The following is a 15,882-nucleotide window of genomic DNA, read 5'->3' on the forward strand; positions in this document are numbered from 1 at the left end:
TTATAGTACAGTGAATATAGTATGATCATAAAAGCAAATAATATTCTTTTTATATAAAGTATAAACTCTTCGAAAATTATAAAGAAATTATTCTTTAACTTCGAAAAAACGTGACCACTTTACTACTTTTCATTTCGATTTCATTCGATCCCCTGCCGCTCCTTCCTAGCTTTTAAATCAGAACTCCTTTCCTTTCGCCTACCCTTTCCCTTGGCACTTTCCCCTCCGAATACCCTTTCGCAACCTACTCAAAGTTCTCCACTCCTCCGTTGTTGAAGCGCTCGCACCAGGCGAGTAGTTCCCGCACTTCCCGGGCATACAGTTGCTCCTGGGACTGCAGATCGCTCTGGGATTGCGACTGGGACTTGGACTTGGATTGCGACTGGCCCAGGGATGAACCAGAGGGCAAAGGTCAGACATTGTGGCCAGCCGGCTGGCTGCTGGTGCCACTGCCCGAGTTGCTCAGCAGGCTCCTTTCGCTGGCCACACTGCCGGGGGCGTAGATCAACTCATTCGGCTCCTTGCTGACCTCCTGGGCATTCTTCCGACTGCCCCGTGTGCTCTGGTTTCGCCAGGACTGCAGATGTCCATCCCCCGGATGCTGTGGCACCAGGGGCATCAGCTGCTGCTGCTGCTGCGGAGGCTGCTGCTCATCCACCTTGACGTACAGTCGCTCCATATCGTCCAAATCTCCATCCGCCGTGTGGTACAGGGCGTGCTCATCCTCGTGCGACATCAGCATGGCCATCGGAGAGGGGGAACCTCCGCAGCCCGAGTCCGCCAGTCCATTGTAGCACAAGGAGGACCCGTCGAGATCCAGAAGATTCTGCTGGTTCTTGCCCTGATCCGTGTTCAGCACCTTGAAGCGGGCACTATCCCTGCCAATACTGCAGTTCGGCGGCAATTGCTGGCGCCTCACACTCGCGAATTGCGAGGTGATGGGCGAGGACTGCTTGGCCCCCGGAGCCGCCTCGTAGGTATGACAGTTGCTCAACTTATTCTCGGTGATATGGATGTGCCTCTGCTTGTCCTTGGGGTAGTAATACTGCTCGGAGTAGACGGAGCGCGGTGGACCCGTATTCGTGGGATAAATCTCGCTGGTGGTGGACATCTGCTGATAGATGTTGCTGGGGGGCAGTTGCTGGTGTTGCTGGTGTGCCTGTTGCTGCTGCTGTTGCTGCTGCTGCTGCTGCTGGTAGTGCGGATGCATGGGACGTTGCAGGTTATAGCCGGGAACTGGTCGCTGTTGATAACGAGGTTGCTGCTGCTGCTGCTGCTGGTGGGGACTCAAAATCGAAGAGGTGGCATAGGGGGCCGGGGAAGCATTGCCATGGCGCCCATATTCACTGGGTGCCTTGCCAAAACTGGACACTTCGGCATAGTCGGTCGGTATGTTGGAGTACTCGCCCACGTACCTGCAAATGAACAGATAAAAACAAACAGAGTTGAAACACAAAAAAATACTCGGTTATTACTTGGCTTGTTTATTACAATATTCCTCTGACCCACTGGCTCTACTCTGGCTCGCCCACTTTGGTTATAAATTTCTGCAATTTATGGCTCGGCGGAAATTTGCATTTTCGGCGGGGGAGCGACTGCTGCGTGCTTTTCCAAGCGGGAAATATGTGAATTTAGTTGGGATTTCCCATACATATATTTGGGGAAAGCCCACATGCACAAGATCAGGTGGCAAAATAGTGCTAGAGACGGTTATCCTTACATCCATTAAATAAATTACCAGCTTAAAACAAAGGTGAAAATGCTGGACTTCCCGAAAAGCAGCCCCAATTTCCAGACCACCAGGCGACCCCCTTTCATTCTCGCATTTTTAGCATTATTTTCGTATTTAAATACGGAAAGCGGATTAACCTGGCGGGGGCCATCGCGAAACACCACCCCCACTCAGAAAGGGAAAAAGCGATTTTAAAACTCTGAAAAGCTTGTAAAAATATATGGCGCATTGATGGAGTTGCCATGGCGACGGGGATAAAGCCCAAACCACTCCACATAGAAGGCTTTTAATGCCCTTAATGAGTGGCGCCGTGGAATGAAAGTTGGTCCTGTACATGGAATAGTAATGAGCTTGTCAAATGTCTGGCCCAACGGGGCAAAAAACATTTAAAAATTTTAAACGAATTAATTATCATAAGGCCATTTCCTGAAGACAACTTAAGCTGAGTAGTCTCTTTAAAATATAGTTTTCACTTTATTTTTCCGAGGATTATTTTTCCCTCTGGTCAGCACACAAATGCATTTCCCCACACATATGACTCTCATTATTGTGTGATTACTTTTATTGTTATGGTTATTATTTTCTTGCAGTCATTATTAATATTTCTGTTAAATTGGACACTCCGCCCCGGAAGGTGGGACTCATTTTCAATTTGCGTTTTAATGGCTAATTAAGTGTGCAGAAATAATTATAATTATCTGGGCTGCGTATTTATTTACAGTAGTCGCCTGCAAAAAATGGCAGACAGCGCATTTTTAAATTAAACATTTTTGCTTTGGCTTTCTCGGTATTTAATTTCTTTATTTTTAGTGTGACTCTTTGGCTTTTGATAGCTGATTGGCATTTAATTGCCAATTGCTGGACAGCAGCTGGGCTGCCACAAAATAAATATACGTATTTTTTCATGAGGTAGAATTTGTTATATTTTTTCTTAGCTTGCTGGCAGTGCTAAAGCGATTATGTTTCAAGAGCTATGGGAAACGTAATGGTAATTTAATCATTTTAGTATTCTTGATATCATTTTTTAATTTGCTCTTCTTAATTATTAAAGTTCCTTAAATCAGGGGTATTTAGTTCATATGCTCACCACTCGAAATAATATTTGTTTAATTTGCGGCCAGCATAAAATCAGCCGCAAATAAATAACAATTACAATTCGATGCCAGAAACATTGCGCCAAAACACTTTCGAGTCGAAACAATATTTTCACAGTCCCATTTGGTTATTTCCCTGCATTTGCCAGGGGCCAGACATATAAATTAGATCGCCCTCGGCCGAAAACCCCGCTACATAGATTCAACTTTGATTTGCCAGCTACCACAAAACTAATTGAAAATTCGCGGCCAAATTATGCATAGCATATTTTATTCCATCCCCCAAAACATTTTGCCAATTTTTCGCCAATAACTTTAAAGTCGTTTTAAAGTCGGCCCTTGGAGGCCTCTAATAATTACATTGCTCTCTTTTTTCGGTGCGAACTCCACTGGGCTTTGGCGGAAAAATCAACATAAATAGCGTGGCCAACATTTCTATTCCTAACTAGATTTTCCCTATGGCCCTTGGGAGAATGAAAGAAAAACTCTACCGAAAAGTGAGCTTTTTCGGTATGTTTTCCCTTTTTTTTGTGGATGCTTCTTTTTTCTGGTAGTCGCCGCGGCAGAAAAATGCAATTTCACAGTTTGGTGAATTTTTATTGTCGTCGCTCTGAGCTGCCAGGTCGACGGAACACTCTTTCCTTGTAGGAGGTGTTTTGGATAGGATTTAGGGTTAGACTAACTTTTTGGTAAACGTAAAAAAAAAAATATAATATAATATATATATAATATAATATTTTGACAACTTTAAATAATAAGCTTCCTTAACAAAGATGTGTTTTATAAATATTTCTAACCAGATTTAACAATGAGATTCAAATTTTAATCTCATTGATTTTTTTGCCAAAATGTTATTATTTATATAATCGTTTATAAAAAGGGTATCCCCAACTTGATGTTGTTTTTATCGAACCCCTCTTTATCTGCCCATTTTATTGTTGGATTCGTTTTTTTCGGGGTTAAACTTACCGCTGCTGATTGCGTTCGGTGCCGTGTCCTCCATGAATGTCATCGCCGCCGCTGGCACCGCTGCCCGCACCACCGGATCCACCGGAACCGGCACCACCGCCGGCCGGGGAGCCCGGGGCACCACAAACCGGCGCATAGTCGGCGATGTGATCCTTTTGCATCTCCAGCGAATCGCCGCCGGGCGAGGGGCGCCACACCATCCCGCCGGTGGAGGAGTCCAGCCAGTAGCCGTTTCCATTGCGAGTCGATAGACTCGGCATTTTCAGCACGTCGCTCGTGTGATTGCCTGCAGGTGAGAGGAAGGTGGGGGAAAAACGGGGACAGTCAGTCAGAGCAATTAAATGTGGTGCAACAAATTGTGAGCCGAATAAATTGCTTTCCGGAAATTAAACAAAAACATATAAAAGAGCTGCCTAGACAATTGTGTGTTCTCGCAAAGGATTTCGATGGGATTAAGCCCAGGAGATTCTGGTAACTATTTGGGAGAAAACCTCCTAAACTACATTGAAAATACCCAAAAATGTATTCAATTCTCCTAATTACCTTCATATTTCTGACTTAAATAAATAAAAATCTCCAAAATATACTTTCCACACCGACTAATTTTCCTGGAACGCTTAAAGCCAGTGCGATAAATTGAACGCATTAAAATAATATTAAACCTATCCAGTGGCGGGGCGGCTGCAAATTTGCCTCTGACTGCCAGCTACAAAATCAAATAAATTATTGTCAATTTTCCACTTGCATTGCCTGCTCGCAAAGCACAGCAACAGCAACAACGGGTGCGGCATAAAAAATGCAACCAATTAAACTGTCCCCGGGTTATAACTGAGCATCAAGCGAGTGTTTTATAGCCCGCCACCTCCCGTCTAGTGGTCCCTCATATTTTTGTGCTTTTTTTCAGCTGGCTGCAGGTGAATATTCTGATCTCCTCCTCTGCAGCTTAGTTTATGGTAAATGGCGCCCATGAATATGCAACATTTTTTTGTTCTGTTGTCCTGTTCCAGACCATTTGGATTTTTTGGCTTTGTCTACGCTATTGTTGAGTGCTGAGTTTTGACAGCGAAATGCGCAGCTTCATTGCCAGTTTTAAAGATTAATGTATATATTTAGGTTTTATCAAATCGCTTTTAAAGTTTATCCAAAAATCAGGACCTCTTGACAACCATTTAGAACCATCCTCTAAGCCAAAATTCCCAGTTCCCTATTCAACACGCCACTGCTAACCGCTTTCGCCTCTTCCGCTCACCTCGTAATGCTGCTAATTTCAATTAGACCGCAAGAGCGTCCTCCTACCCTTACTTTCCCATATCCATAGGATACATATATATATATCGCTTCTTCCTGTTGCCCGGCTGACCGGCACACACACAACTTGTTGGTTAATAATGCACACAAAACTAAATGCATAATTGCAATGGCAGCCATTAGGGGGTTGAGTCGAGGAATTCCTAGCGAACTAGGGGAAGTTGGCGTCACGTGCAAAATGTTAATTTCTATTATGTGTGGCATGCGAGTGTGTCGATGTGCCTGGTGCTCGGGGCCTCTACGCCCGGCCTGCTAAAATATTTATTCGCACCTATTTGGGTTTTTTTATTCCAGCTGCCTGCTCTAGTTGTTGCCCAACAATGGCGAATTAGCGTTATTTATATATGCAAATGTGTGTGTGGCGTGTCTGGCGAGGAAGGAAACGAAAACTAGCAGCTCGCAACGGATGCGGAGCTTGAGGGACAGAGTCGGATGTTCACTGGCGCTCTATATGTATATTGAAATACTGGAGGGTTTACACAAAAACAAAAGTTATTTGGTTCCAAAATATTTTTCTCTCTTTAAAAATAAAGCAACTAAAAAGTTAACCTTATGTTTTTATTGAAAAGCAACGATTTGGGACAAGTAATTGGCGCCCAACGAGGGACGTCCGTAAACTGCCCCACATTGGGCGCCAGAAAGGAATTATTTTCAATGTACTTACCACGCATGGTGTTTAGGGCCGACTGCTTCATCATCATGTGCTTGCGCTTCACGAAGACCATTGCGCCGAAGGACAGCATAAGGATGGCCAGGATGGCGCCCAGGAGTATTATGAACCAGGGCTGTGTCAGCACGTCGTTAACATGGTCCTGATTGATGGGATAGCTGTAAGCACAAAAATTATAAATAGAAATTATCCGCTCCCAGTTGAAATCAAATAAAAATAGAGACAAGTCTTAAAGGAACTCAACTTACCGCTGATTGATGAACGGATCGAGCCGCTTGGTGATGGGATCCAAACGCAAAGTGGCTGGGACGCAATATGGACCCACTCCGGCATTATTTCCGGCTGCCACGCCCACCGTGTACATCACGCCCTCGGTGAGATTGGCCAAAACCAAAGTGGGAGAGGCGGCATCGATGGTGACATTTGTCAGAATTCGTGAGAAATTGTGAGCAGTGTCAATGCCTCGGACTATGACGTGATAGTTCAAGAGAACTCCTGAAAGATAAAATACGTTTATAAGAAAAGAAAACAAGGAATTAGAAATGTCTAAAGTCGTTTACTTACCATGGCGATCCTTGAGTTCCGGAGCCTTCCATTTCAGGAACACCGCCGAGGAATTAAGCAGCAGAGCCTCCATTCCATATGGTGCCTCGGTGGGAACTGGAAAGGAAAACGAATTTCGGTCGGGTTAGATTTGAATTTGAGCTTGACTGGAGATTGAGGAGCAAAGTTAAATGGCTTTTTGATTGTGGTGCGTGATGTCACCCAGCTGACGTCCGCTCTAATGAGATTTGGTGGCCGTAATTAATTAGCATTTAGTGTGTGTGGGTTGAAAGGGGAAGTTGCTCCTGCAACTAGTTCCGGGTGTTGGCTTGAAGGGCTTTCCGACCATTGCACTCCTCAGACACATCCTGCCCGCACATCGAGTGCGTACAGCAGAGGAAACAGTTGAGAGGCAGCAAAGAATCCTTTCCTTTCTCCCAGTTGCAGCACACTTCACAACACACACATACAGCTCATCTTCATTTGTTTATTTATTTCCTGCTGTCGCTTTTTACAAGTGGATACACTGGGCAGAATGTGTTCAACTATGAATGTTAAAGTTGCAACACTTTTTGGCGCCCAGCGTGGGATTTTACTTTAAAGTTTTTTGTTTGCTAATTTTGTTATAAATATGAAACTTGTTTTTATAATTTTATCATTAAAATGTAATGCATCTAGTTAGGGTCATACTCTTGAAGGATTTTTATTTATTTTCCCGAGTGCAACCCTCATTCCCTACAACCTTTCTTCAATCCCTCACTCCTGTGTTTTGTATCTTTTTGTGTGTGCGGCTGAGTGAAGCAATTTCTTTAAATAAACACACACGTGCAAAATTCTCAACGAGACAAAAGTGGGAGACCGGGAAAACAAAGCGGAGAAAGAGTGAAATCTCTAAATAGGCAACGTCTAGCGGAGTGTGAAGTGGAGTGCAGTTGTTCTTCTGTCTTTTTTGGCTTTGTTGTTACCCAGCTCGCTGGATTTTCTCCCTTTCCTCGGGGACATTGCGACATGCTAAAGTGCTTGTCGTGCTTTTGTCTATGCGGGCGTTTTTTGCACCCTACCCCCTATGCTTTCTTCCTGGTGCTTTCTGCTTTTTTGCCTTTTCTTCCGCTGATGAGGCATCGCGATGCTTAACACGTATCTGCCATTGTGTGGCATAAATGACCCCAGGGTACATGAGATTCGACAATTGTCTCAGACACTGGCAAGCAATTGAAAAACTCCAAATTGGCAATATGATCACTGCGAAATGCAGTTGCAGCCGAAGACAGCTTATCTAAATGTGGCGGCATAGAGGTCTATTTGATAGTCTGTGCGAAAATATGACTCATGTGGTTTTGGGGGTTAATTTGATAGTGCAAATGTGACTCAGATTGGGTTGCATGTGACTGATGGACAAAGTGACCACTCCCTGTTTCACATATTCGGTGTCTAACAAAACAAGCGGGAACTTCTTGAGGGGAGGTACAAGAAAAATGGCCAATAAAAATGAATTTATTGTAAAAGCATGCTTGCCAAGCCATTGGAGGGTGTATTTTCTTAAGAGATGGTACATTTCTGAACTTTTTCATTATTCCACTTGGTTTTCCGTCTGTAGAGCATTCCCTAGTCTTCTTATCCCATTCTAAACTTACATTTTAACGTCCTTTCCGTCTACCCTCTAACGTTTACCCAGTGGAGCACACCTTTATTTGCCAACTTCCGACGCGGGTAAAAATGTTTCCTGTTGCGGGGAGCAAGGAGTCCCAGCCCTTTCACCTCGCTTAGGCAAACGCCCATCAAATTTGCATTGCCAGCACTGCACATTTTTGTGGCCCACTGTGAAAGGCTGTGGATTCCACGTAGGTAGTACGTACTGAGTGCCTCATATAGCATATAGCAATAATTGTTGTTTATCTTTACACAATTGCGTTGGCAATTTCTTTGAGTTGAGCTTCTGATGTTGTTGTTGCTGTTGTCAGCAGGAGTCAGACGAGACGCTCAAGTGAAAATGTGATGCATGCGAAATGAGTTTTGATTTGATGACAGCAGGGAGCGGAAGGGGTTAAGCAGGTGGATCCCAGGACTTGCAGAAAGAGATGCGCGACGTTTGTGCATTTTAAACTGCTGCGGTTGCTGCATTTCGGTCCTTGCCGTTTGTTGACTTATCTGCGGCACTGTGAGAGGTCTCCCCACTTTGTTTGCCCGGCTTTTGTTTTTTAATTATTTTCTTTTTAATTTTACCCCTCTTTGAGAGAGGTCCTTTGCTCATTGGGAATTGTTCACTTTTCGCTGCACTTTCGGTGCTGCAGGAAGTTTTTATATCTGAACAGCTTTACGGGTGATGGAATGAAGTGATAAACCTGTCTGGAAAGTTTCCTTTTCTCCCGCTGAGTTTGCATTATTCTTGGCCAGCCAAGTTTGGAACAATCTTATCTGACATATTCCCCAACTGTCAATGATATTTTCGGATAGCCTAATCCCCGGGATCAACTGCAGACAATCCTTTGGGCACCCCCAAAGTTAGCTTCCACGAGTATAGCACATGTAAATCGCCAGCATCAAGTATTCTGCACACAAGCCGCATTTGATTTGAGACTCCTTTTGGTTCCCCAACTGGAAATGATATGCTTCTCCCCTTCAGCAATTGTTTTCCACGTGGATTTGACATCCCTACCTTCTAACATTGTTTGGCATTTAGGTACGCATGATTTGCGTTTTGTCGGTGCTCAGTGATTGACATACTTTCATGGCCCCCGATAAAAAAGTAACCAATAAACCTACCGAACTGCCTACGCCCTTTTTTTTTTGGGTTGTGCGACCCTGGTAAAAATAATTTGCGATTATGCGACCCGCATTGAGCGCAGCTGATGTCCGTCCAGGATAAAGGATGCCTCCCTCTGTACACGCTCAGCCGTTTTCCTTTTACCGCTCATATCCTTTTATTGAATTTGGGTTATTGTTGCAATGCAAAAAGTGCCCTGTAACCCGCCTTCTGCATTTGTCACATGAGGCTCCGGGGTTTTGGGGTTGGGGATGGCTTTGGCTCACAGCTACGGGGGTTGTTTCTTGTAAAGGTATTTATTCGGTTTGTTGGATTGCGCTGGATTTGATGCACATGCTTCATTAGGTCGGGCGGGAGAAAGTGCGAGAATACAGTGCAGACAATCGATGGCAAATCCTGACTGACAGTATGAAAAAACAATCCGAAATGATGAAAATGAAGTCTTCTAACCCAGACGGCAAAGATAGCAATCAGTGGGCTATAAGGGTTTTTATAACATTTTTTTCTTTTGCTAAAACTTTTGTATGTCGATAAACCGATTGGTTTTTTGGTTATCGATTATTTCGATAAAATGTCTAAAATCATAAAAATTAGAGTTTTCTCCCATTTCCAACCACCCTAACACACTGTTCACGCTTACACATTCAAAATATCCCATATCAAAGAAGCTAATAGTATTTCAAAGAACCCTTATTGTAACCCTCAAAAGTTGTTCAACTCACCATCTTCAAGGGTACGGGCGATGCGCGAATTCGACGGCTTGCCCTCGACGGATTTGTAAAATGGCACGATGAAAAATTCATACAGCGTGTACTGGACGAGACCGGTGATGGTGCAGGATGAGGCGCCACCTCCGTTCAGAATCGTCAGCATGCGATACTTGGTGCTCTGTGGGGCTGGAGTGGCTCCTCCTCCATTCTGGTTGGTCTCGCCATCACGTTTGCCGGCAGCGGCAATATTTGGCTTTGTCGAAATCAATGCGGATGCCGAGGCGGATGCGGATGCAGAGCCCAGCAGCGGATTGGTATTGGTCGTAACGGGCGCCGGATTGTTGACTATTGGATTTGGCAACTGTCTAGCGTAGACATAGAAACCCTCGACGTATTTGCCATTGATGATCTGCATGGATATAAGGATGGGTGACGATGAGCAATGGGATGGGATGGGCATAAAGAGTCGTCTGTGATGTCGATTACATACCTGCCAGGTGAGCTTCATGCTGGTGGAGTCCACCACGCTGGCGTTGCTCAGCTCCACAACATCTCCGGACAGCAGGCTGGCACGAGCCTCGCTCAGATCCAGGCCACTATTGAAGTACCGCTGGGGAGATGGAAGAAAAGGAAGCCAAATGAAGTATTAATGATGGAAACATAAGGGTAAACGTATTATTTTCAGAACCTACCGTTCCCACTGTAATGGGTTCCGACATCGGACTGGGCAGTGATAAGCCATGGGAGTTCTCCGCCCGAATTAGGAAGAAGTAATTCACACCCGGCAGCAAACCCGTCTGGGTGAACGTGGTGTTTTGCAGCCTGGTGCCCACAGCCACCCAGCCATCCGTTTCGTTTTTGCCAAACATCTCGATTACATAGCCCACCAGACTGGAGCCGCCCACTTTGTTGCTCCTCGTCCAGCTGAGGGTCACCCAATTCTCGCCCTTCTCCACCATTTGCGGTTTTCCCGGTGGTCCTGGGAAGGTGGAAAGTTCTGGCGCCCGGAAGAACTTGATATTCGGATTAGTTGGGGTGTCCAAACGCAGGTAGCCACTCCAAGAGGATTTTCCATTGCGATTGCTGGCCACGCAGGTGTATAAGCCCTCGTCTTCGTGACGCTGAAGATCCGAAATGGTAAGGGCTCCTGACTCCGAGAGATTGCGCCGTTCGTGCTCCTGCACATCGATGGGTATGCCATCCAGGTACCACGAGACCTGGGGCACCGGAGTTCCCAGAGTTCGGCAGGGCAGAACCACAATGGATTTCACGGGCAGCGTTTGATTCACCGGTCCCTGTTCGATTATCGGCGGTGGCAACTCGAATTGCGTATCCACACTGACCACCGTTCGGCTGCTCACACTGCCCACGGCATTCAGGGCATTGCAAGTGACCACCTTGCCGGAGTCCTCGCGGGCGAATCGAGCTATCGAAAGCACCGAGCGGCCCTCGGGCGTCAGGGTCACTTCCATGCGGCCATCCCGATAGCCGGGCAGCAGAAGTGAGCTGTTGCCCTCCACCGACCAATAGAGGGTTGGCCGGGGATGTCCATTCGCCTGGCACTCGAACAGCACTTCATCACCGATCTCCACCAGCTGATTCTTGGGGCGTATCACGAATTTGGGGGGTGCTAAAATGGACGAGAAGTGAAGAGGTTAAGGCACTGAGAAAAATGTGGATAAACAAGGGTGTTTGGAAAATACGTTTCTTCGCAAGACCAAGACATTTTGGGGAAATTACTTGAGAAAGTGTCTAAAAGTAGGCAACGAATTTTTTTTAATATTCTGTACTGAAAACATATTGTAACATACTTTTAGATGCATTTATAAGCGATTTGGGAACTCTAGATTACATTAGTAAATGTAAGGATTGCCTATTTAAGAAAAATGGCGGCCAAAATGTTTCTACGAAAAAGTTGGCTTCCAACGATTTTTCGCCAAGTACACTTCTTGACCATTTGCCGCTGCTTTCAGGCAATTAACTTACCGTGAACGGTGAGGATGCCCGTGGCCGTGATGCCGCCCACCGCATTGTCCGCCTCGCAACTGTACTCGCCCATGTCCTCCAGCGTGACGTCGTCCAGCTTCAGACTGCGGTCCTCAAGTACGTGCACACGACCTGTCGAAAGAATGGAGAAAATCGGGGAAATGAATCTCATGTGTGCGGATGTGGATTGGGATCCAAGGATGTGGCTGTGGATTGGGTCCAGCGGAGAGCCGAAACCATTCGAAAGAAAAACAAACTTTCTGGCTGTCTGTCTCTGCTTCTACTTCGTTAGTAGTTCAAGTGGCGGAAAAATGGCCAAGCCGTATTCTCCGTAGCCGGAGAGCCAAATAACCGCAGCAAAGTAAGCCAAGACAAGATACGACATAGACGACCACCGACCTCCTTCTCCCGGGAGGAGCACCTCTTGTGGTTCTTTCCCCCGTACAATAAACAGAAAGAAAAGACAAAGGTTCTTTTCGGGGGGAGAAGCTGACTCTGCTTTCTTTTTGGTTGGTTGACTGCGAAATAGGTTTTAAATGTGGGTGCTGCCGGCTCACCTTCCTGGCCACTGTGCCAATTGTTTGCTTAACAAAAGTTTAGGACAACAACCGAGGCAGCCAGAAGAGCTCCCTTATCCCCGCCGCCTCCCCCTTTTATGAGGAATCTTTTCTGCTACTATTTTCTTTGAGGTCTTTAAAGAAGCGCAAACTAGCTGGAGAAAATGGCCCGGCAGATGGGCGGGTGTCTCCCCTTCAATGAGGGGTTAGTTGCACTGCCCTTCGGGTTGGCAACTGACTCCGTCTGAAGGACAACATTGCAACAGTCGAGTGTTGTGCAAGCAAAATTGTTGATTGCTGCCAACAGAGATTGGCAATTAACGGAATTAAAAGTTACAGTTGTGTTTGCCCAGTTAGGGCGAAAAGGGGGCGTGGCCGAGTGGCACAGGGCTCAAGGGGGTGGCTACCCTGGGCCAAAACCGCACCACCACCCAAACCGTGACCCCAAACTAACAGCAGCAAACGGAATTGGAGGGGGAGTAGTGTTGTTATAGAGGTGTTTTCTACACTGTAAAAATTACAAAAAAAAAGGATTACAATTTGAAGATCTACAAAAAAATACAATCTTAAAAATGAATATTTACATCAAGACATTCTAAGGTAAGAAAGATAAAAGTAAAATATTTTAGCCCCACTTCTCTAAGCTAATTACTTTTCAAATTCGAATAATATTTCCCAGTGTATTCCGTAAACACAGCCAATTGGCAACACGAAAAGCCACAGGCCAAAGCAACCGCATAAACTAACTTTTTGTTTTGTTTTTTTTTGTCTACAGTGCTCTGTGTGTGTAACGAACCCTCGACTCTACTTGAGCCATGGGTAAACAAAAAAGCTTTAATTTCATTTGAAATTGCGGCCTGTGCATGTGTGAATAACTGCCCCAGTAAGGGAGCCGCCAACATGGGCAACATGGGCAACATGGCTGCCCGGGCATTTCCGGTTAATTGAAGCTGAATGAAGCCAAGGAAACTTACGCAGTGGCATATTGCCGCCGGAGGCAGTGCGTCGCCACAGGACATCGGGCAGGGGATCGCCTCCGATGCGGCACTGGAAGACCACCGAGCTGCCCACCACAGCCGTCTGATTCTGGGGTCCACGGATGAGAAAGGGGCGCACTGCAAAGTAAAGAAATATATAGTTTAAGCTGGGAAAATATTGAAAGAGGAAATTACAGAAACTAGGAAAAATAAGAAGGTTTTTTAATTACATATCCTTGACAGATTAGAAATTCCCTGTGAAAGTTCACTTTTACTGTAAAGAACAGAAGGCTTTTAAGAAAAAATGCTATTTCTTAGCTGTCATATAAAATGTAAAGATAAGACGTCGGACTTTTGTATAATACTTTTATGAAAAGAATTTGTAACCTATTAAGTATAATTAAAAATTTGAAGATGAAAAAAAATTACTTATGATTTGTAGTTATGATGAGATATTTTAATATATTTTGGCACAGATAAACGGCAAAAAAATATACTAATTTAAATAAATTCTTTCTTTACTTACCATGAACTTTCAGGAAGGCAGTGGCCGATTCCCGGGTGCCAACCACATTCTTGACCACACACTGATAGCGACCGTCGTCGGATTGCCGGGCTTCCTGGATGGCCAGGTTGCCGCCGTCCACAATGCGAATCCGCTTGTTCCCGGCGAGATTCAGGGTCTGGCCGTTCTTGCGCCACGAGATTTGCGGCTCCGGAGATCCTCGGGGGGCACCGCATTCCATCAGGGCCACTTCGCCTTGGGCCACGCGGGTATTTGCCGGCTCCAAACGGAATTCGTCGCGGAGAACTGGGGGGAGGAGGATAAAGATGGGCAAAATGCCAGTGAGAATGGATGGTGGTGCGGGAAAATGGCCCCGAGTAAGAGCTTTGATTGATTCAATATTAATAACTGTCAGGTGTACAGGCAACGTCCACTTGGCCGGGCTACAGCTATACTCCTCCATATTTTATAAGCCAGACCCGGACCCCGCACTCTGCCGCCTCAATATGCCAATAAAAGCTTGGTAATGATGCCCGGACTTCAGGTTTACGGCTTTGAACGGACACAACTCTCTCTCTCGCAGAAACAGCCAACGGAAATATTAATAAGCTTTGGCATTTGCAATGCTTATTTTTATTTATTCGCCACCCGCCGCCACTCGCATCTTCTTCGCTCGCATTTTTATTGAGCGAAAATGCAAAATGGTCGGAGCTGAAGTGTACAAAATGTAAAATGCGAAATGCAAAATGCACTTCAATAAACGCATAATGCGCTCCACTGAACGCCAAAGGCACTGGGATAAAAACACACCGCTGATGGCTTCTCTTTGCCAACTCGGTTATCGGACAACATAAGTAGGATAGCGATAGCATGCCGGCGAATGGTCAGGCTTTTATGGCTTTAAGCCCAGCTGAAATCGGAATCCTTTATGGTTTACCGGATTAATTAATCTTAACTTCCTCATCCACCTGAAAATCTCCGCAGCTCGCATGAGCTGGCTACCGATTACGGGGCCCAAAGATGCTGTTCGTTTCTCCTCACTGCATTTTTATTAATTAGAAAGCAGAGTCGGGAAATCAAGAACCCTGCCAGAGGGGAGTTGAATGCAGCTGCCCGATTTGGGGTAAATTTCATGAAACGCAACCCTCCAATTAGCTGGAACTGTCGGTTCTAAGGCCCAATCAATCAGTGTCGTTTTTGGACGCGCTGTTTCACTGGCATTACAGTTTTGCAACTAAAGTTGTCAAAAAAATGTTAAAATAAAATACTGTTTTGCTATGCCCAGCTTGAAATTAAAACCATAAAGCCACTATAAATTTACACGAAAACAAGGAAACTGCTGTATTATTATGTACAGGTAATTGCTGTTTAAATACACAACCAATTAGTGTTGCCAAAAAGCAACATATTTACTTACATGCCACTTGCAACGTTGCATTCCTGGAACGCGCCACGCCAAACTCGTTTTTGGCCTCGCACCAGTAAGTGCCCGCATCGCTCTCTCGACGTGAGTGGATAACCTGCGGGGAATCGAGAGGGGGAAAAAGAGATTATTAGATACACGAGTTAAGAGATTTAAGTAGTTTTCGGGGGCAGCTTAGGCCGGGTCACGTGTCGGATCAAAAAGTCTCAAAATCGCTCATCCGAAATCAAATAAAAGTGAAACGTGCCATGGCCCATTGTCCCTCGCTCTCGCTGCTTCTTGTTGTCCAGTCTGCGTATACGCAATTTAATTTAATTAAAAAATACATTCAAGCCCAAGGGGTAGCATCCTCCCCATGAGCTCAGTCTGCTGGGCCTTAATCACTCGGCCACTTCAATTTTAATTGGCAACAAACCGAATTTCCCTTTGGGATGGGGTTGACTTACCCCCAAAACGAAAAAAATTACAAATTGTTATGGACAATAATAAAAGTAAATTGCTGAACTTGAGCTTTGCCTCGAGGTTCAACTTGAACAGTTTGTGCGGATTAAGTTGAGGGCATCTGGTGTTTTTTTAATATTTAAATTTAAAATTTAACACAAACTCAGGACTCACTGAGCCATTAATGATTTGCGGAAAAACAA

At 45.2% G+C, this 15,882-nt stretch overlaps 1 protein-coding gene across 1 annotated transcript in view; it reads right to left on the reverse strand.

Moving 5' to 3' along the window:
• Positions 1–277: 277 nt before the first annotated feature.
• LOC108027788 (roundabout homolog 2) overlaps positions 278–15,882 on the reverse strand; it is a 40,561-nt gene continuing 24,956 nt past the window's right edge. Inside the window, exons 3-14 of the mRNA XM_017099356.3 lie at positions 15,233–15,335; positions 13,837–14,121; positions 13,308–13,448; positions 11,777–11,908; positions 10,483–11,420; positions 10,281–10,400; positions 9,803–10,199; positions 6,338–6,433; positions 6,022–6,268; positions 5,768–5,931; positions 3,796–4,081; positions 278–1,415 (exon numbers count right to left, since the gene is read on the reverse strand). Of these exons, the coding sequence (XP_016954845.1) occupies positions 413–1,415; positions 3,796–4,081; positions 5,768–5,931; positions 6,022–6,268; positions 6,338–6,433; positions 9,803–10,199; positions 10,281–10,400; positions 10,483–11,420; positions 11,777–11,908; positions 13,308–13,448; positions 13,837–14,121; positions 15,233–15,335 (3,912 nt within the window). The 3' untranslated portion in view covers positions 278–412. The remainder of the gene's footprint in view (positions 1,416–3,795; positions 4,082–5,767; positions 5,932–6,021; positions 6,269–6,337; positions 6,434–9,802; positions 10,200–10,280; positions 10,401–10,482; positions 11,421–11,776; positions 11,909–13,307; positions 13,449–13,836; positions 14,122–15,232; positions 15,336–15,882) is intronic.

This window comes from Drosophila biarmipes, chromosome 2L (genome assembly GCF_025231255.1).
Source record: "Drosophila biarmipes strain raj3 chromosome 2L, RU_DBia_V1.1, whole genome shotgun sequence".
Lineage (NCBI taxonomy): Eukaryota > Metazoa > Arthropoda > Insecta > Diptera > Drosophilidae > Drosophila > Drosophila biarmipes.